Source organism: Typopeltis vanoorti, chromosome 20, assembly GCF_054136105.1.
Source record: "Typopeltis vanoorti isolate ZY-2024b chromosome 20, IOZ_Tvanoo_1.0, whole genome shotgun sequence".
Taxonomy (NCBI): domain Eukaryota; kingdom Metazoa; phylum Arthropoda; class Arachnida; order Uropygi; family Thelyphonidae; genus Typopeltis; species Typopeltis vanoorti.
This window is the reverse complement of record NC_143568.1, coordinates 57,613,792-57,636,778: the sequence shown is the minus strand read 5'-3', so window position 1 is coordinate 57,636,778 and position 22,987 is coordinate 57,613,792. Positions and strand designations below refer to the sequence as shown.

General features: G+C 34.5%; 1 protein-coding gene across 3 annotated transcripts in view; it reads right to left on the bottom strand.

Moving 5' to 3' along the window:
• LOC150095463 (intracellular hyaluronan-binding protein 4-like) overlaps positions 1-22,590 on the bottom strand; it is a 127,610-nt gene extending 105,020 nt beyond the window's left edge. For all 3 annotated transcript variants that reach the window (XM_090409786.1, XM_090409787.1, XM_090409788.1), the window contains exon 1: positions 22,282-22,590. In XM_090409786.1, coding sequence (XP_090265912.1) covers positions 22,282-22,501 — 220 coding nt within the window. In that variant the 5' untranslated portion in view covers positions 22,502-22,590. The remainder of the gene's footprint in view (positions 1-22,281) is intronic.
• Between the last annotated feature and the right edge of the window lie 397 nt (positions 22,591-22,987).

Sequence of the window (22,987 nt, the reverse complement as noted above, 5' to 3'; positions counted from 1 at the left end):
AAATGAACATGATGTTACAAAATCACATATTATGAGAGATTTTACACTAGGAAAGCCCAGAAATGACAGAAAAATTTGAAGAGAGGAAACTGGTAACCCATGCTTGTTAATACAAAAAAAAAAAAAAAATCAGCCTCTTTCTCAAATTCTTGTCAAGCCTTCAGGTTCCATCAGGAAAGCTAGTGGTGCACCTTGCAATGATGCTAATAGGCTGACTTATTAGCATCATTATTCAACAGTTTATATATGGGCAATATATTTGCCATCTATTCAACATCATTAAAGCAGGTTTTTATCAAGCCTGTAGCTTAAAAAAAAAAAAAAGGGAGGGGTCATTAGCAGCCAACATTTAGTATTGTAAAAACTGCAAGCGATCAATCCAGATTCTGACACTTAATTCCACAGTAGACCTCCATCCCAACCTTAACCACCTTTGAGTACAAGCTATGGCAAAGTTCCAAGAACTCGCTTGGTTGCTTTTGATATTTTCAAGGCACCTGATTGAGTCTGGCATCGAACCTTCTTACAATGCAATCTTATGGTTTCCCTTTTATCCTTTGTGAATGTATCAAAAGTTTCCTCTTTGATCATTAAATGTCATGATGGATCATTTCTGCTCATCAGGTTTCATTAAACCTGACAGTGGTTTCCCATTAAATGTGAATGGGATACTAAAAGGTACTTTCATCCACACTTTTCTTCTCATACATTAACAATCTTCTCTTAAACAACTGTATTCCTATCTGTAGTTGCTGATGATTGACAAAAAATTCTTATTTTAATCCTATACCAAAGCATATGCAAGAGTATGAAGTAACTTCACGACTAGTCTTCTCAGGATAAGGAAACTGATCTTAAGTAAACAGTCATGAAGTAACTTCATGCTGATGCTTGGATATAGGATTAAAAAACAAGTATATAATATACATTGTAACCAAGCAGAAAAAAAGTTCCCACAACCCATCCCTCGTCTTCATTTAAGAAGACGAGGGATGGGTTGTGGGAAACCAAGCTTCTAGATTTCCCATACAAATATCCATTTTCAAGTGGCATAAAGATAATCAAGTCAATTTCAGTGCTATCAAAACAACAATCCCATCTTATTTCTTGGAAGAAATAAAACAGGATTGAAGAAATAAGGCTGAAGATCAAAATATCAATCTGATCTCTAGTCAAGATCAGTTTTCTCTCCTTAGATTGAATTATACCTAGTCTATTGTAACACAACTGCATCATATCCACTTCCTTTTTGGCTTCCAAAAAAAAACTTTTCCTCTTTCATTCAAAGTACCACTTTTTCCGTAGAAAACTACTAACATTCTATAAATCCCAAATACAATCTTATCTCAGAACAGTTTTTAACATTTGGGTTGGCACATCAAAAACTTCTAAAGCAGTTGGAGAAAATGTGTGAGCAATTTGCTACAGATGATCCACTTCCTCACAAATTCCCTCTAACTGCTTTCTCTTCTCATAAACACTGTGTATGCAGTCTTTTTTTTTTTTTAATAGGCATTTTTGTGGTATTCCTCCACTGAACTAGCCACCACTATTCCACCATTTTACTCTAATCAAGTAAGAACAAGAGTAGCTGCTAGTCAACATCCTTACCATAGTTCAGCTCATCTTTTTCATTCCATCTACCTCTTTTTTCAAAGTTTTCCCCATATAGTTATCTCAATTAATGCATCCTCAATAAAGCTTTCAACCAGTTTGGTTGGAATCTACTCTCTAAACAGCTGCTGATTTGAATCTCAGCCCTGGCATGGATGTTTATAAAGTTTTAGGCACTGAAAGGTGAATGGATAGCCTGGATTTAACTATGTTGCATAGTACAAAGCCAACAACCAGACAGAGAAATTTTAAATGTCATGAAAAATCATGTATGGTCCAAACACCTCCCTCTAGAGGGGTTCATGTATTTTCTAACCTTTTCACATCAGTATTGAATGTATGTTGATAACATTTCATATGTGGGAATCACAAAAAAAAAATTAATTAAATTAAATAAAACCCTTCAATTTCATTTCGGAGACTTCTATGATATAAAAACATGATTTATGGTTGGTTGCAAACCACATAGAACTTATTGGTAGAAAAATCTTTGTATTTAACGTTACTAATTTTATGAACTTATGGTTTACTTCATCAGGAGAAAATAGTGAATTACAAGAACTGAATAATATACAGTATATACAGTTAAGCTACAAGCAGGTAATAACTATTAAATAATTTGTAAATCAAGTAGGGGTTAAATGGATGAATAACACCATTAAACTTGAGCTGCAAAAAAAGAAACAACTGTGGAAGAAATTTAAGAAGAAAGGTGACCTGCAGGCACACAAAAGGTATAAAGAGCAGGCCAGAAGAGTAACGAATGTGGTAAGAAAAGCAAAAGGGGATTATGAAAGGAAATTAGCCATGCAAGCTAAAGAGAATCCCAAACAGTTTTTTCAATATGCTGCAAGTAAGAGAAAAACTGTATATGGCAGAATGATTTTAAGGAATGCCAATGGTAGGGAGGTCACCGAATCAGTTGATATAGTGGAATTACTGAGTGAGCACTTTGCAAGTGTATATCATCCAGGTGATGACATTGAAGGAATGAAGGAACCATTAGTTTATACGGGAATTGTGGTGAATGAAGTGGAGGTGAATAGTCTATTACAAAACCTTAATGTGAATACATCTGTGGGATTGGATGGTATACCAGCACGGGTCTTACGTGAAGTAGCTAAAGAATTGTCAGTGCCCTTGACCATATTGTTCAATCTGAGTCTCGGGTCTGGTTTAGTTCCGAAGGGGTGAAAAGAGGGGAAAATAGTTCTACTACATAAAGGAGGATCTAAGACTGCTGTTGCAAATTACCGACCGATCAGCATATCAGGAGTCGTTGTCAAGGTCTTGGAGAAAGTAGTCAAGAGAAAAATACAGGAATGGATTAATGAAAATGAGATACTGTATGGGGGATTGCATGGTTTTGTGAATGGTAGATCATGCCTCAGTAAGTTCAAGTTTTATAACACAGTGACAGCTGAACTAGATAGGGGTAATGGGCAAAGAATTTTGGCAGGATACCACATGGAATTCTAATCCGTAAACTGCAACATATGGGGATGGATATAGGGTTGGTGAGATGGATAGGTGGGTGGTTGATGGAGAGATATCAAAGAGTAGTTTATTCAGGAGTAGAGTCTAAAAGATGGCTTGTGACTAGTGGTGTGCTGCAAGGTTCTGTTCTTGGAACACTACTATTTAATTTGTTCATTAACAATATAGGAAAAGATCTGAGAGGAACGGTTCATTTGTTTGCTGATGATGCAGGGCAATAGTGAATGCAGATGATGTCAAAATTTTGCAGGATGATTTGGATAGATTAGAGGACTGGGCTAAGGAGAATGGATGTCAATTTATTGTGGCAAAATGAATGGTTATGTATTTTGGGGTGAAAAGATTAACAGCAGTATACCACATCGTGGAACTGTACTCCAGGAGATTGATGAGGCCAGGGATTTGGGAGTGTTGGTGGATAGGGAGTTGAAGTTTGAGGGGCACATTGCAAAAGTGGCTAAATCAGCTCATCAAATCACTTGGATGCTGAAGAATACCTTGACGAGCAGAGACAAGCAAGTTAGTTCCTCTGTATCGAGCCTTGATAAAACCCCATCTCGACTACTGTGCCCAGATTTGGTCGCTTGGGTTTCATCTAGATGGGGGAGGAGGTGGAGAGGATCCAGAGGCGAGTGACTAAGATGATAGCAGGTCTATGGAATGAACCTTATGAAAACAGGTTGAAGATTTGTGGGTTGCAGAAATTGGTTGATAGGCGGAAAAGGGGAAATATGATTGAGACATTCAAATTGCTGAATTTTTACAGGATTAATTCAGAGGATATTTTTGAGAACAGGACTGGTGGTGAGAGGACTAGGGGCCATCCATGGAAGCTGGGCAAGAGTGTGGTTAGTAAGGGTGTTAGAGCTGGGGTTTTTTACTTTTAGAGTCGTAATTGAGTGAAATAAGCTGCCAGAGTCTGTTGTGGGTACTATGACTGTGAATGAGTTCAGGGCCTCCCTTGATGAGTCTAAGGACTCTTTGGAGTTGCCCATAATAATAATAATAATTAAAAAAACAGTGGAATGTATGCATGTTCTATATTGCATCTTGGTGGTTAGTGATGTGCAATTAAGAGCTCTGCATGTCAGATTTTTTCTCAGAGAAGACTAGACTTGACTTAAGATTACACCTTGTTTTTTGTTGCATTGGTATTTTTTTTTAACATTTTGAATGGCTCTTTAAAATGTCCTAGTAGTCCATGTAGATCATTTCAATGCGTTGCCACAATACTTAGACTGGTTTCTGTTGTGTCTGCTAATCTTGATTTGCATCCCTTTTTTTTATTCATATCCTTAAAATGTAACATGAATATCTCTTCTAACATGTGTATCCATCCTAAGTAACACATTCTACACTCTTAACAAGTATGTTGTATACCATAAATTTCTTAAGTGGAAGGTAGAGGGGTTTTGGAAGTCTAAGGAGACCTGAAATCACATTTAGTGGAATGAATGCAACTTTAATTCCCTGGTGGATGTAGAATCTTTGATATCTTGTCTTCGGTAGCCTAGGCGATTGCTTCAAGCTTTTATTAACCAATATTCTATTTAGCCATTCTTTGGTAGGATGGAACTGAGGTATTCTAATATATGATTTTTTTCCCTATATTGTCGGAGATCTTGTATGCTCTTTTTTAGGGTTCTTGTAATGCCATTTTTATTTATGTATGTATGTATGTGTGTGTGTGTGTGTGAGAGAGAGAGAGAGAGAGAAAGAGAAAGATGGTTGGATTTTGCATGCAGGTATCTTCTAATGTGCATCAGCTTCCTGTAAACTGAATATCTGAGTTTGTTTTGTTCAGACACCACTAGTAGCATGTCTAAAAACAGTAAAGATCTATTGGCTTCTAATTCAACAGTGAACTTGATTTGAGGGTAAATGTTGTTTACATAACAAATTCCTGTAGTTGATTGGTAGAATTGAGCCATATATTGAACATATAAATATAATATAGACAACTTGCAAGTCCTCACAATGAGCAAGACGGACTCTTTATAAGAAAAATTGCACACTTTATTGAGAATACAAGGATTTAACAGAACTAATCTACTTGCAAGACTAGACACAACCAATGTGTTCAGTAATGTATCCTGAGCAGAGGCTGCACTTCAAGATTTATTTCCTATGGACACTGATACTTTTTAAACACTCAACAAAACTTCAAAGTTCAAGACAAATTTTACAAACTGAGAGAACAACTGGCAACAGGTTTTCCATTCATTTATCACTGTTAGCAAACTTTTCATGGGGTGGTTTGAAAAACAAGAATTGCAGTCCCGTGAAACTCTACCTAAAGTGCAGCTATGTCAATGTTAATGAAGTGTTCATCATATAGCTCTGCTCTACCAAACAACTACAGGAAGTTGATACCGAAGCAACATGCACCCTTGAATTAAATTTGCTGCCAATTAGAAACCATTAGCTCTTGATTGATTCAGATCATTATCTTAACAAATAAGAGCGGACCTCATTGAAGAAAAAGGAAGACATAAAAGAGCACTAAAATTTAACTTGCAGAAGCTCAAAGAAAGTGAAGTTAAAACCAACTTCCAGAACAAAATTATGGGGGGGGAGGCAAAAATATAGATATAGAACATGTAGAAAGAAGTTGGCCATACATTTAACAATGAATCTGAATACTGCAGAAGAAACTCAGGGATATGAAAATAAGCAAAAGAAAGATTTTTTTTGACGAAGGATTTGCTCAAGCAGTAATAAAAGGAAAATATAAATAACTGAAACAAGAAGCATATAAAATCTATGAAAGGAAGAAAGACATCCCTGTCCTTAATGAAATGATATGCACAATAAAACAAGAAATGAAGAGCAATCTTACACAAGCTTATAATACAGTTAAGCAAATTAAAAGGAGGATAAAAGCTGGGACTAGATATATGCAGAGATGGACAAGGGAACATATAAACAAAGAAAGAGTAAAAAAAGAAGGAGAGAATATTTCCATGAATTGTTGAATAAAAATGTCAGCTCTGCAACTTAAAATTATTTACTAACTTACTATGAAAGATATCTGCAAGGAGATGTGTTTTGCATTATGGAAGATACTGAGATAGGAGTGTTATTAGCTTGCTCCACCTTTGCAAGGAGTTCCCTGGTGTTGTACCACCTTACCCCAGTCCTGAAGATACTTTCAGGTGCAAACTTTGTTTGCTCATACTTGGATAAAGGATTAAACTAAATTTATTATATTACTATGAAAGAGGATGATTCTGTGGAGCTACCATCAAGGCAAGAGCTAAATGACAATACATTCACTCACGAACAAGTCTCCAGGAAAAGTCAAAATCTCTGCAGAGTTACTGAGAGCAACAGGAAAGAAACTAGAAGACAAAATCTATGAATTGATTTTAACCAATAGAAGAAAGGGAAAATGCCAAAAGAATGAGAAAGAGCCTGATATGCCCAATGCATAAGAAGAATGATAACACAGTCTGTGAAAATTATATAGGTATTTCTCTGTTATGCATAACAAAAAATATTTACCTCTATTTTGAAAAATAGATTAAACCCATTTATGGAGAAGATAACTGGTGTCAACCAAGATTTCAAGAGAGGCAAACCAACAAATGATCAGTTTTGGGAATATGATATAAATATTCATCTGGATTTTGTTGTAAATCAACATGCATATGACAGCATTAGCAGAGGAAAATTATATGATTACGATACACTTTAGAATACCAGATGTAAGATTTACAAGATTAACAATGGAAAATTTGGAAACAGGTTAAAATACAAAATGATTTTACAGATCCCTTTTCAATAACTCAACAATTAAAACAAGACGATCTGGATATCAATATTTTTTAACTTAGCTTTAGCACACATTATTTGATCATTGTACACTGTGCCTGTGCTGATTGTAACATCACTACAAATGTTACAATGGCCTCTAAAGCATGCAAGCAAGTGATAGTGCTATAGTATTTTCTGTACCTATAGTACAGAAAAATGTGTCAAAAAGTTCATAATACTGGAACAAAAACTAGATGTAACACAGTATTAGAGAAGCAGGCCTTTGTCACGGCAGTTCAACTGCATTGATAAAGGAGTGTGTTCAGTTCAGTTAAAGGACATTAGAAACCAAAAAAATTGGTATGTTAAGATGCATCATTTATAAATGTTGGGCTGTGGCAGATCGTATCTGTCCCTACTTGATATGCATGTTAGTCAGGAAATTATGTTTATGTGATTTGATTTAAGCAAAAGTCTCAGAGATGCACATATTGTGTGAACAGAGGAGTTGACATTTGTGCATATAATATTTTAAAATATACAAACTAGACTTAACACAATAAGCTTATTTACATTTTTAATTCTATCTGCCTAGCCTAAAATATGAAATTAAATTAATAATTAACTTATTAGTACATCAGTACACAAAGACTTCACTTGAAATTTGTCTCTCTCTCTCACACACACACACACACACACACACGGAAATAGGCACAAAAAAAAAGATAATTTGTTGCATTGGCAGATGTATTACTGTCTGATTAACTAATAAAATAAACATGTCATTCTAGCAAGAAGAAGATTCCCTTATTTTTAACTTAGCATGCTAGCCAGCATAGGGTCTCTATCACTAACCTCTAGCAAGCACACACTACAATTCAACAGATAGTGGAGGTGATGATACTGCTGTTCTACATTAAAATATTTTTCTTAACAGCTATTTCTCATTTCAGATTTTGGGAAACATGAAAGCAAGATTTACATTTGATAATCTGAATTTCTGTCTGCATTTTGACAGACTATCAAAAGTAAATCTGATAGCTATATAGTTTACATATGGGGGAAAAAAAAAAAAAACTTATTACTTTCTGAAAACAACAAATTTATATTAAAAAAAAAAAAACTGCTAAAAATAAGGGTCAGTTAAAATGTATCCATATTAAAATGGTTGTTTGACTAGATGAATGAGACTAATGTATATTTACTGTTTAATGATTATGCAAATAGCCTTTGAAATACTATGTTAACAAAAAAAAAAAAAAAAAAAAAAAAAAAAAAAAAAGGCACTGATTTTGTTCAAATTTAATAAAAAAAACAAAACTCCTTTAAAATTATTCAAATCTGTTAGAACAGCAATAATTTTCTTATTTGAAAGAACAAGGATTTATTAATTTGCTTTTTTGTGATTTTCATTTAGCTGCCTTTCAAAACCAAATAACTAGTCATTACTGAATCATGTAGGTCAGGTCACAGCCTGCATTTCTGTATCTTGTTTAGTAAAACTAGTTCAAGCCAAACCTGTAGAATGTTTACTGCAGAAAGAGAAAAACTTCTAACTTCATTTTAGAATGCATGTAACAAAGCCCTACTTAATATAAGTAACATCAGCATGTAGAAACATATCAGGTAAAAACTATTTGGTCATGTCAGGAGCGTGAAAAAAAACTTTATAACCTTTATTTCGGCTGTAACAGGCTGATTTACCTGTTTAACAAAAAATATGATATCCTTTCGAGATTCAGTGCTAGCTTGAATTGCTGCAGAATTATTCATACTTCAATAGTGCAAACAGGCATATGATAAACCTTTACTTCAAAATATAAAATGATTTTTAATTTTTTTTTTTAAAGTGAATTTAGCAACTACAGCTTTTACTAATAAACATCAAGAGGTAGTTGCAAAAATATAGTGCTACTATAAAGTCTTAAAGACCCAAGTGGCCGGATAATAAATCTTCCAAAAAAAAAAAAAAAAAAAAAGCTTCTGTAACTTCAAAAATTCCTTCAAATAAGCAATATTATGTTATCACTTCAGCAGATTCCAAATCATAATGCACTGATCACAATGAGTATGTTGCAGGAATCCTGGTAAATTCAAGTAACTGGACTTACCAAGTCCAGTTACTTGATAAGTTCAGTTATAGCTTCTTGAGGGTATTTCACCCCAACCTGCCTGTAGTATGGCCTATTTAAAGGCCTGCTACCTTAAACTTCCCTAGATGGTGGAAATGTCAACCAGTGGCAGATAACTCTTATTGCCCTGCTCAATGACAGCATGCAGTAGCTATTGCTATGTTTCATCTCTAGAGTAGGATTTCCAGTTTCTGCCCCTTCCCCTTCTAACATTGCAGGTGGTGGCTTTGCTAGGCATTCCCTCCACACCATAATTATTCCAACCAGGAGCCAGCACCTCATTCATTCATGGGTACAGCACTAAAGCAGTTTTTGCAGGACAGCCACGAGAGCACATGGGAACAAAACTTGTTGGTAACACTTCAGGAGACTTCTCAATCAGCTGGTGAATAATCCTGCCACGTCTTATTCTGCCAGCTTGTGTCTGGCCAAAGTTCGAGTACAGAAACTAGCAGGGAGAACTCTCAAGGCTACACTTAAATTAGGATCTGGGACAGACTCTAATTTAAGACTCTGAGTCATATCCACAAATTCTTCATCCATATCCAAAAAATTAAAACATACCCCAAAAAATCCTACAAAATAAACAAAACTTCATGTAATGAAAAGTACAACTTCCATGTAGATTTTTTAACATCTGGAAGCTTAAACTACATCAATAATGTATACTACCACCACTTAACTTATAGACATCCAAACCAAATCTATTATTCATCACTAATCCTCAACTAGCAATCTCTACAACCATAGCTCACCCAAACCCTCCTTAGTACATTAATGATGCCTTCTGCAAGATGGGATCATGTGATTCTGTCAGGTCCAATATCCCATCCCAAAACTAGGAATCCCCCTTTATAAGATATAGCTTAAAATTTCCTTGCCTTGACCACTACTACTACTCTCCTCCTAATTCTGATGACTATGTTGACCTTTTTGATTATCTACCTCTGAACAAATATAGTCTAATTACTCTGACAGTGAGAAGAGATTAATATACAATTCTGACTGGCTGCTGTTCTCTAATTTCATAGATCATGCTAGAAGAGAAGCTGAATTGTTTATAACCAGTGATGATCAAACAAAAACTGTTAATGTATCTATCAGAATACCAAATAGTCCTTAATTCTCCCAACTCCCTAATATTCAATAGCCTTGTGGATCATTTCTTAACCAGCTCTCCCTACAAATACATTGCTGGTATTAACACTTCACTCGACAACTGACTATAAAACTATGTCCATGTTTCTTCACAGATCATCATTCTCCCAGCCATCAGCCTCATATCCTGTGGCACTACAATGATGCCAACAAGGATGACATTAAGTTTTTCTATGCTTCTTTTCGTAGGAAGATTACTGCTTCCACTCTCTTAATCCAAGCAAGCACACTGCTGTAAACCTACTAACTGAAATTATTCTTTCTGGGATGAGTGCCTTTATTCCTCATTCCACTCAGAACATTGATCCTTATCTTGGCCTTGGTTTTCTAACAGGTGTAAAAAAAGCAGTCCAATGTAAAAATGCAGCATGCAATCAGTGGATCAGGTTAAAAACTCTTGCCCACAGCCTCTCACTCATCCTATAACAACCGTTAAAAAAAAAAAAAAAAAAAAAAAAAATCTAAAGCAGACTTTGTAAGAGCCAAATGCACTATGCTTGCTTTTTACTTATACAACTGTCAAATCTTCTTGTCCCTTGCAACACAGCTATTGGATGAGACTTCAGCCCTACTATGTTTCTGCCTCTCATCCCAGATGAAACAATAGTAACATTTCCTAAAGATAACATATAACTTATGAACTAAAGATAAGTCTTCTCCTCCATTTCTTGTTAGATTCCCCCCCCCCCTTCTACTATTCAACAAACCACCGTTGGTATTTCTTTAGAAGAACGTCAGGAAAATACTCAATAGCCTTGATACTAATAAGTCCTCTAGCCCAGATGGTATCCTTCCAGCAATAGTAATTAGAGCTTGAGTTCCAGATAACATATAACTTATGAACTAAAGATAAGTCTTCTCCTCCATTTCTTGTTAGATTCCCCCCCCCCTTCTACTATTCAACAAACCACCGTTGGTATTTCTTTAGAAGAACGTCAGGAAAATACTCAATAGCCTTGATACTAATAAGTCCTCTAGCCCAGATGGTATCCTTCCAGCAATAGTAATTAGAGCTTGAGTTCCAGAAGTAATGCCCATTCTGTACCAACTTTACTAGCTGCCTACTCTCCATCTAGCATCTATCCAACAGCATGGATGGAAGGAAGCTTTTATCCAGCTTATTCTTAAAAAAAAAAAAAAAGGAAATAAGTCAACAATCAAACCATTAGCTCAATATTCTAAAGTGATGAAGAACAATATCAACCAGCTTCTTCACTATCTAGAGACCAACTGTTTAATAAGTGACTGCCAATATAGATTCTGCAGCCCTCCTTGCTGATCTTACCTACCTCTTGACAGGTCATGGAAAGATTTAGTCATGTGGTCAGTCTTGATATTTCCAAGGCATATGATCTAATATGACATTTTATGGTCTCAATCATACCCTTTCTGTGGACTGCCAGTTTCCTCTCTGGATGTCTACCACATGCCATGGTAGATGGCTCCCTCTTATCTGATTTCTCAATTAATGCTAAGAATATCCCAAGGCTGTGCATTTTCCCTTGCACGCACTGTTCAACACAGGGTTTGAAAAAAGTGTTATCTACTTGTCTGTGATGAATGAGAATTTTAGGTTGAATATAAAAAATAATAATTTAAAAAAAATTAGAAGAGTTTTATAAAACACCAATTCTGTCATGTTTTATGATGCAAATTTTTATATATTTTTTACCTTATTGTGTCTTCAAAGCACGGTGGTCATAATGAAACACAGCTAATAAGAGGATAGATAGATAAGCAAACATAATGCCAATTAATCACAATTAACCTAAACTGATGCACTGCAGACAGTGGTAATTAGCCTTATTTTGTATCAAATGATAGAATATATAGAAGTTGGAAAGCTCAGAGAGAGAGACAGTCATGATAGTTTTTATTTTCCCAAGTATATAATTTCTTTATGCTAATTCTAAAAATGTAACCTAAATGTTTTTCAACTGATGACTATTCATTTGTGTTTATTTTTATCACTAAATATTTTATTTAAATATTAACCACCCTCTCTCTCTCTGTGTGTGTGTGTGTGTGTGTGTGTGTGTGTGTGTGTGTGTGTGTGTGTGTGTGTGTGTGTGTGTGTGTGATGAAAGTAAAATCATCATATAAAATAAAATTGTCTTTCAATTTTTTTCAGCATAGATATAAAATTTACTCCAGGCTGAGAGGAAATAGAATGCCATCCCACTCTTGGTTTCTGTGATCTTTTAATGCATAGCGAACTAAAATTTTTTGAACAAATAAGAACTCAGCCGTAAATGATTCTCTGAGCAAATTCCGGTGAAAAAATTATCTAAAGTTGTTTTTGATATTCGTAAAGAGCACCTCTTCATTTGTGTAGAGATCGGGTATTTCTAAACTAAAGAGATCAAAAAGTTTGCAGTACAACTGCTTTTCAACCATTATGGATCAAATACGCATCCTCACACGTTTCATATCCATCGTATATTTAAATGTAATATCAATGGTATTACAATTTTAATATGCACTTCGCATCCATGATAACCTTGACATCTATAGACTGGTAGCATGGTTAAACAATTCAGAGAAAAATCTAAAAATATTTGCCGATTAGTTTTAGCAGTGCCTAGAATAAACAGTATTTGTACACCAAATCCAGCTTGGCTGCCCTTGCATTTAAAGCCCTTGCTCTTTAAATGTAAATAAGTTTGTATAAAGAAATCAAAATCTATCTAAGAAAATATTTACAATTCAAATTTTCGTTTACTTGATGGATTACAAAAACTTTTCCCTGGATCTTCATGTGATGAAAAGCAGAGGTATAACTAGAGAAACTGTCCTGGATGTCAATTGCAGTCCTTTTAATGCATGTTCCTCCATTACTAGTTCAGAATTTTTCACCACTGCTTTTATTTTTCCCCTTGAAAAACCTTATGTTGCTTTTAATTCTCAAGCACTTCTGCATTTCTTTGCAATCATCAAATAATTAATATACAGTAATTTCTAAAGAAAATTTGCTTTGTATCCTGCCATTTAATGTAAAAAAAAAAAAAAAACTCTAGTTTTCATAGATAAATAATTCTATTTGTATTATTGCATTTACTTTTTTTTACATCATCTAATTCTTCCAAATGTTATATTTGTGTGATGTTTATGAGGAAAAGATGGCTTCTTTTGAAAAACACTTCATAGTGACATAATGTAGATCATAGTACAGCATAACAGATAATAAAATAAACTTTATGGATCAAAAGTATATTTTAATTATGCTTATCCATTTTTTGATGTTACCACTCAAGTCATTGATATGCAACTTCAGTGTTAACATGGATCACTTTTTTTGGTCAGCAGCTTTCTTTGAAACTGGTCAGTTATTTGTCAAGTCTTTAATTATGAACAGCTTCTTATTGAACTTTTTAAAAGTTCAATAAGAAATTTTTTAAAGTACTTCAAAATGCATTCACCCATTTTGATATGAAAGATGATTTTTTTTCCAGTGTTGCTTTTGACATAACGCACCTCAATCTCTGGACAGTACATGATTTCTTGGGATATTTTGAATCTTTTTTTTTTGTTTTTTTTATAATGCCATATATTAAAGCATCTTGTTTTCGATATTCAGAAATTAGTTGATTTTTTTGCGATCTGTCATGAACAAAATCACTTCTCAATCTTCCTGCCTGTACTCACAGAATTATTCACTAGATTAATGAAATCTAATGATACCAGATTTTATGTTGAGTCTAACTCAGCTAAAATTTTGTGGCATGGTCTAGATCAGGGTTTCTCACTTTTCCTAAGACAGAACACTTCACAAATCCTGAAATGTTAAGGAACAACTTGGTTAGAATTGAACAGCATCAGTCTCGTATTCAATGTAAAGCTAACCCGCACACTATCGCCAAAGCAGGCTGTATCGCATCGCAAAAATGCGACAGCGCATACTACAGGCATGCCAAGCCACGCTGCATCGCATTGACCTTGCTTGTGACCATACGTTTCCTAGAATAGATACCTCTGTACTTCACTCGTGCCCAGAGGTGTCGACAACCGCAGACGGCTGTCAGCCAGTGGCTGAGTCAAGGCCAGCGTGCACTAGCCTCAAACATGTTTGAACTTTTCACAGCATTTAAAACCATTACAGGCTCATATATTAATTTTGATAATTTCTAATGGTTCATTGATACTGATGTTTTCTTACTGGTGCAGGACACTAGAGTGCACAGAAGATTTGAAATTGGAAATGATCACCATTTAGTTTTCAGCAAGATATTTACCGAAAAGAAAAACATGTAAGAAAGTTTTAAAGCGAATAAAATTTGAGCAGCTGTCAGATGTGAACTGTAGACTAAAATATACAAACATTATTCAAGAAAAAATGAGAGTTTGAGAAGAGGAACCAAACCTTGGAGATTCAGTGCCAAGCCCTGAAGAAAACACAGAGGCATGTGGTGAGGTTGTCTTCAAGGACTAGAAAAATCAGAACTCCATGGTGGACACAGGAAGTTGAAGAGGCAGTGAAGGAAAAGAAGAAGAAAGTATATCAAAAGTTCCTAGCAAACAAGTCAGCTTGAGCTCTTAGAGAGTACAGACACAAATGTAAGAAAGCTAAATACTGTGTAAAACTAGCTAAACAAGTCATGGGAAGACTTTTGTAAGAACATAGAAAATAAATATGAAGAAGGTTGCAAGATATTCTGGAGGTTGTTGAAGAAGCTCAGAAATGGAGGAAAGAGTGCTGTGAAAGGAATTAGAGATGATAAAGGTGACATGAAAATTGGATAAAAAGATATCCTAGATATGGAGTAATTACTTCAAAAAATTGCTAAATGAAACAATCAGTGATAAAACACACTGACCAAGCATGCAATTAAGAATACACATCCACACTTGAAGTACAAAAAGCCATCAAAAGCCTGAAATATGGAAAGGCAGCTGGAGTAGATGATATTGGACCAGAAATGCTCAAGTATGGAGGTATAAAAGTCCTTCAGTATCTGCACTGCATGGTTTAGTGCAGATGCTGTAGGACAGAAGGACAAATTCAAGATGATTGGAGTAGAGCTCTCATAGTACTCATATATTAAAAAGGGAAATAAAACTGAATGTGAGATTTACAAAGGTATTTCCCTACTGAGTGTTCCTGGTAAGATTTATGCAAGTATATTTTGAAAGACGGTTGAGAAGGAAAGCTTGGTAAAGAACAAGCTGAATTCAGACCATTTGGCCTGAATTTAGAGCACCGCTATTTAGGGGCTGTCAGGATCAGATTCTCACTTTACAACAAATAGTTGAGATATCATGGGAATATAACAAACATCTGCATTTAAGTTTTATAGATCTGGAAAAAGCATATGACAAGGTGCCAAGAGAAAAGGTATTCAAAATACTACAGTTGTATGGTGTCAATGGGGCATTACATCGAGCAATACTTAGTCTTTGATTCATAGATCAGCTGTCATGTTAAATCTGGTGTCAGACAAGGATGTACATTGTGAAAGCAGTTTTAAACCTGATATCAAAATGGGAGATGCTAATCTCAGCTCTTTACTTCATGCACATGTTATACTTATAAATAAATCCAGTACAAGTCTGCAAGATGCCCTGAATATATTGAATAACTGTTGTAATAAATTTGGTATGAAAATCAGCAATAACAAGATAAAGAAAATAGGCAGAATCATTGAAAATGCCAACTGTGTTGTGAACGGAGAACCTGTGGAACAAGTAAAACATTTCAGCTACTTAGGCACGATTTTTAGTGAAGATGGTAAATTAAATATATAAATAGATAACAGAATCAACAAAGCCTATGGTAGGAAGTCAACTGAATAAATTTATATGGAATAAGAGAGAAATTGGTCAAAACACTAAATAAGCTGTATACAAGACAGAATTCAAAGCAATTTTAACTTATAGATGTGAGAAATGGGTCAGAAGTAAAACACTTGACCAAAGACTAGAGACCGCAAATATGAGAGTCCTGAGAAAGATTAGTGTCGTGAACAGATGGCATCAATGGCAATATCATATTAAAAACGAGGATATTAGGAAAGAACTTGACATTGTTAGCATCCAGGAATCGGTTAGCAGAGTTAATCTCAGGTGATATAGTCACTTAAACAGAATGGAAGATTAGCAAAACAAGTGTTCCCTGCCAGGTTGGCAGGAAAAAGACCCAGAGGAAGACCAAGATATAGGTAGATTGATACAGTAAAATGTGCTTTAGAAGACAGAAATATAAGATCTGATAATGTCGAAGTCTTGACAGATAACAGATTGATTTGGAGGAAAGTTGTAGATAGGAAGTTAGCAGTGATGTAAGTTTTTCATGTACTACTATCATATTCTGTTATACCTCTTGAGGGTACATGTCAGGAATTTGATGATGATGAGTTCTTTATTCTACAGATATTTTTATGAGTGGGTATTTTTATAGGTGTTGTGATGATGGTAACATCCATTGACTGTTCAACTCCAAGCATACAAAATAAATGTCTTGTTCATACTTTCTACTATACACTGAGTCTTCCAAACATAGGTTTCTCCTAAGAGACCACAACTTCCAGGTATTCAAAAAATGTATCAATATTTTCTAAATTCGACCATTTCCCACAGAGGGAACCAATTGTGCTATATGTTTTACAACCTCTTATGTGTGACATTGATAAAAATAAATTTAAAAAAAAAATTAGATTTCAATTCATGTTTTCAATGTCTATACCTTTTTTTCCTTTTTATTGCATAAAGCTAATGTTCGTATGAAAGTTGCTAGAGCCTAGATTCAGTTTAAGATTCAGACTAAGGCATCCTGAAGATGTGTACTGAATTTATTTATTTAGGAGGATAACATCATTTGCATAAAGTATTGCATATTATTTGCATAATGCCACTTTTCATGTGTTCAATACAAATTGCAAACAGCAGTGGAGATAGTGTACACCCTTCTCTTACACCTTATTTTACATCACTTCTAAGCTCGCTTACAACTTAAATAAGATTATCGCAATCCCTCGATTAATGCACCCATGATTAGTGAGTCATTTTTTTCGATACCCAAATTCAATTAGTGCGCCTCTAAAATTCGATTAGTGCGCCTATATACATCTTAAAAATAAATGTTACAGATTTTAAAAATTTTCGGTCTGTACATTTTTTTATGGCTAACTATTTTAAAAAAATCACTCACCAGGATGAAATAATTTAGTTACCGATTTGAAACATTTTTGCAAAGTTATTTTTTAATGGCATACTACACTATTTCTATGTACACTATGTTCCAAATTTACTGTCACAATTTATGTCGTCTGCTTTACATAGCATTTTGCTGATCATATCTCGTGCAATTGTTTTCCTTACTTTTTTTATTTTAAATTATATTCCTAACCTTAAATCATAAGTAAAAGAATTAGTGAGCAAAAAATAGAAGTGTGAAAATGATTCAAAAAGTAATCTGATTGGAAGAAAAACTTGAAATAACAAAGAAAAATGAACAAGGCACGTACAAAGCAAAGATAGGATAAGAACACAAAGATGGGTGAATCAACTGCTGAATACAAAGAGAAAGGTAAGGCTGCTTCAAGTTCATCATGCATGCACTCGAAAGCATATTATAATGATTGAATTAGAGAGACTTCTTTTTACATGGATCAAAGATATAACCAAAAACGGATCCCACTAAATACTGGCCTTATTAAATCAAAAGCATTGTCTCTTTGTAACCTGGAAAGGGCTATCACTGATGGAAAGGAAAAAGAAAAGAATTCTCAAATCACCCAGCACATGTTGGGTGATTAGAGCTTTTCAAAAAGAGAAATAGCCTACGTAATGCTCTAATTACAGGCGAAGAAGCTGCAAGTGCAGATAAGGATATATCCAGAGATTTTGAAGAAAATTGTGTAAGAAGGGGACTATTGTGATCATCAAATATTTAATATCGATGAAATCGGCCTTTTTTTTGGAAGCGAATGCTTTCCAAGACTCTAGCCAAATCAGAGAAATCTCAGCCTGGTTATAAAGTCGAATGAAATTACTGCTTGCAATATGCGAGCCAATTTGGAAGCACATTCTTCCACATTGTGCAAATGATTTCAGAGGCTTTTGAAATGAATCTAGGTTAATTAAATCTCATTCTCATTCTGAGAAGGATGAGTGATTCTGACCTGCTAAATTTAGATGCACAGTGGGAAGATCCTGAAGAAAATTTAATCATTGACAAGCCCAAAGAGGTTTCACAGAAACAATTTGAAAATAATTTTCGTACAATCGAAGTTTTTAAGCAGCAATGCTTAAGAGACTGACCCTGGTGAAGAGAGAACCAGTAAAATTTGCAGACGAAATAGGGCCATACAGTTAGTTGCATGAAAAAAAGAAATAGAACCCACCAAACTATGTTAGCTCAATTCTTTGTTAAGAAGCAGAATAATAAATTTATATTCTGAATATGTTTTATTGTCTTTCAGCTTCATGGTTTTCCTTTAACAAGGCCCTGAGACATACCTTAATTCTTTTATAAAAAAAATTAAGGGTCAAAAAAGAAATCTGAGGAACGAATTATACATTTTCCCATAGGTTATTATATTCGATTAGTGCATTTTCGATTAATATGCCTGTTTTAAGGAACGCATTAATCAAGGGATTGCTGTATATATTTATTTCTCATTTACAACATATAATCATAGGGTTATGAACAGCTTTTCTCTTAGCACCTTTTCTATGCCTTTCCAGATTGACAATATATATTACTGTTATATTCCCAGGATTTCCAACATTTGCCTTAAAGTAAAAATCTAGTCATGGCAAACATTATTACACCAAAATCCAATTGCTTATCATGTTTCTCTCCACTTCTTAGATTAAGATTTATTCATTTATACTTGTCTAAATCTTATCTGGACCACTCAGTACAGAAATTCCTTTGCAATTCTCACATTATTTTATTATCTTTGTTATAGACGAGTACTATAAGAGTTCTGTCCAATCCAGAAGCCAACATTCTGACCAGGCTTTCTGAATTTTGTAGTATAGTCACTGTCAAAATTTTATAGTTCCATATTTGAACATTTCTAGTAACATATCTATTCTAGCTGCTTTTCTACATTTCTGGTTTTTGATGGCTCTATCTATATAAGTATTGATATATACCATAGATTGTATTCCATGAATATATTCTACTTCCATCAGTGACTGTTTCCATATCATTCCTTTTACTCTACTCTTTCTTCCATTTCTAAACTATTTCAATAACCTCAAGAATAGCTTGCCATATATTTCTGGTGCATATGCTACCAAATGACATTTCATGACTTGTGCTACCCTGACATGATGCTTCACTTTCTTATATATTTTTCTGCACTTTTTCAGAGCATATGCAGACTTGTTAGTGACATGTTTTCATCTATACCATGATTACCTTCTTAACTTCCTTAGTCCTGATATTATTATCCTTGTGGACAAATTCACCGCATGCCTTTTTGGCTGAAACAAATCTTTTCTTTATTTTGTCAATGAGTTTTCCAAGTTTTTTTTTTTTTTTTTTTTTTTTTTAAGTTATTTCATTTTTTCTTGAGAATAACTAGTCCATATCCTGAACAGAAATCCAGCAGGTACTTACCATTTATAAGCTTGCTCTTTTTCTTAACATTTCTGTATGCCTCTTCTTCATTTCCTACTGTGCTCTTAGGATCACCAACAAGAACCGGCAATCTCAAGAACCTCTACCTGCAAATGCCTGCCATTTAACACATTCACACCATGGTATCTCTTGCCTTATTTCACACTAACACAACACAAGATACCCTGGCATGAACATGTCAAAAAGTATGTCATGTTTAATGTTGAATAAACACAGCTACTATTCCCTTTCCCTGAACACTATTGCCTGAATATAAAATCTTACTTATTATATAGCAGAATCTTATGTTTTTAATCTTCATTTCAATAATGCTAATTATGTTGACATATTTCTGTAACTACTCATCTGCCAGTTCCTTTTCAGGTGACACTTATGTTGATGGTGCATGTCTTTAATTCTACTAGGGATGATTTTGTTACTATAGATAACTTTTTCACAAGCATAAAAAAATCATCTATGGTTTCACAAGTATGTCCTCAAGTGCAATTGCATTGAGCACCTGCTGTGATTATCTGGATCTCCACAATCGTGTCAAAACAACATCCTTTCAGCCAGAATTTATCTGGAACAAGAAAAAGTCAAAGAGGTGAGGTTTCAAATGGAGAGAGGGAGATTAATGGGGATAACTGTCGTGTTTTTGGAAGCTACGAACTGTCGAATAAGTGAATTAAACGACAGTTGTCCATTAAACATCAAATCACACAGAGGATGTTTTGCATGGACTTGACTTCATGCATGCATTCCTAAACAAATATTCCCAGTCCCTCATCTTCAAATACACACTGATCTCACACTTTGCTGTATGAGTTGCTATCCAAGTTCATGGAATCGGACCAATAAAAAATACTCTAATCCTAGTTTCTGCTGATTCGTTCAAAGAAGTCCCCTAGGGCATGCACAATATGATTCCATGCATCCCTGAATGTCCTGAAGTGTTACTGTGTTCAGCCCTCCCCCCCCTTACAACTGTGCCTGGATTTTCTCAATCAAGTCAAAGCAATATCCTTTCAGCAGGAATTTATCTTGAAGAGGAAAAAGCCAAAAATGGAGGATGACTGCCATGTTTTTGGAAGCTACAAACTGTCGAATGAGTGATGTATGAATGGGCACATTGTCATGATGGAGAATCCAATCATGTTTCTTCCACTTGAATATAAGACATTCATTTCTTACAAAATGCATTCAAAATATATCGAATGACATTTCAGAGCAGGTTATCAAAACAGTGAATGTAACTTGAAGAAAAAATATTGCTGTGTGATGGTTAATTAAAAATTATTTAATTATAAAAATTAAAATTATATTATTATTATGTAACACCTCCAGGGTGTCCAAAGACTCATTGAGGGAGGGCACCTACTCTACAACTCTCCACATATAACTAACCGCAACTACACCGTCATCTACCGCCTACTACCACTAGTATTTCCACAATCACAAACTCGAACCCGCTGGCTAATCATGCCTTTGGTTATATAATTTAAATACATAAACATGTATTTAAATTTTTTAAAAAATAATATAAAATAAGGACACGAAGAAACAAAACTAAAGGAGAAGATAAGTTATGAAGTGTGAATATACATAAGGCTATCATATATACATTTAATATTGCTACATATACTGGTTAACCACAGCAGTATTTCTCAATATATGGCTCATCCTCCTACCTCCATTTTTTCTTAAAATACTAAGCTTGTTTGCTGCGAGATTTCTCCCCCCCCCCTTTTTGGTGATCTGGATTTCCTTTCAAAAACAATATTTACTTCAAACTCACTTGGAGATAGTGTTACTTATAAGTAAGATATAAAGTAGTGAAGAGGAACTTGGATAATTCATGGAGTTCGTGCCCTTGCCACCTTGGGTTACATAAAAATGGGCATTAGCCTCATAGTGGAGAGAACGATAATACTTATTTTACTAAGGAGATATAAAAACTTTACGGAAACACGACACTCCATTGATAAATTACCAATAAAATTAAATTTTCAATAAAATGGAAAAAAAAATTATTTTAAATTATAACAATCTCAATTATGTATCGAAAATTGGTAGCGCTTGCTCAACTACATATTATTATATTTATTTCACAACTTGCAGAGTAAACCACGTGCAAACGAAAATAATGAAATATTGGCACTCAAGGCTGCACACTATCTGTTATTCATTTTAAAACAAACTGCAACAAAAGAGGCACCATATGGGGGTTCATCGGCATGGTGGCCTATAACGCACGCTACCTAAATTAACTTCCCGTTGTTTGGAAGCAGCCATGTTTAAACCACGTGCCATAAATGGTAAGTTAATATCGCTTCAGGTTAACATATAACAGCGGATATTAACATATATATGTTTTAATTGGAATGGCAATCATTGCAAACAGCTAAAAATATCTAATAAAGCATTTTTACTAAAAACAGAAAAGTGTTTTCACAGGGTACGTGCTCGGATGGAAAAAAGCAATGAATTATTTCAGAATACATTTTCACATGGAAACAAGCACCACATATATGGTATTGAAATACGTTACATTACCTCCCGTCTCCGAAGATCTTGGAGTTGTTTCTTTGATAATCTTTTGAGGAAGCTGCTTCGGTGTTTTTCCCGTAGTCTTTGATTTATCTTTCGTCAATTTTTCCGTCTTCTTCTTCTCCTGTTCTTGTTCATGCTGCCTTAAAATTTCAAAAGGATCGTCTTCTTCATTATAAAAGAGTTCATATCTGTTTTTGACACCAACTCCGTAAGCATTCTCCATTATTAAATATCTTTTCCCAGCAGAAGATGGGAAGAGATTGAAAAATATTGATACACACTTTTACCTCATCGACAATAAAGCTATTTGCGATTAACAACGCGCAAAGGCGAATGGGTATCAAAACAATTTCCTTTATGCTCATGAAAAAATCGACAAAGTCGCCCAAAATAACACGAGGTCGCACAAAATAACAGAAAGGGTGTAGAATGAAAAGTGAAATACTAATAAAAATTATTAAGAACTAATTTCTTGACCCCCCCCCAAAAAAAACCACTAGCCTAGCCTATGCATTTAATATTTTATAATATTTCAACTACATCATATTTTAAGTAATGGTCGCATAGCCTTATTAATATACTAGTATCTAAAGAGAAAGTTGAGAAGTGGATCATAAATTATATTCCTTGGGACATTAATGTAATTTAATGTGTATATTTATGACATAGATCAAGGTTTGAAGTATATTCATTTGATTTCTAATGAGAA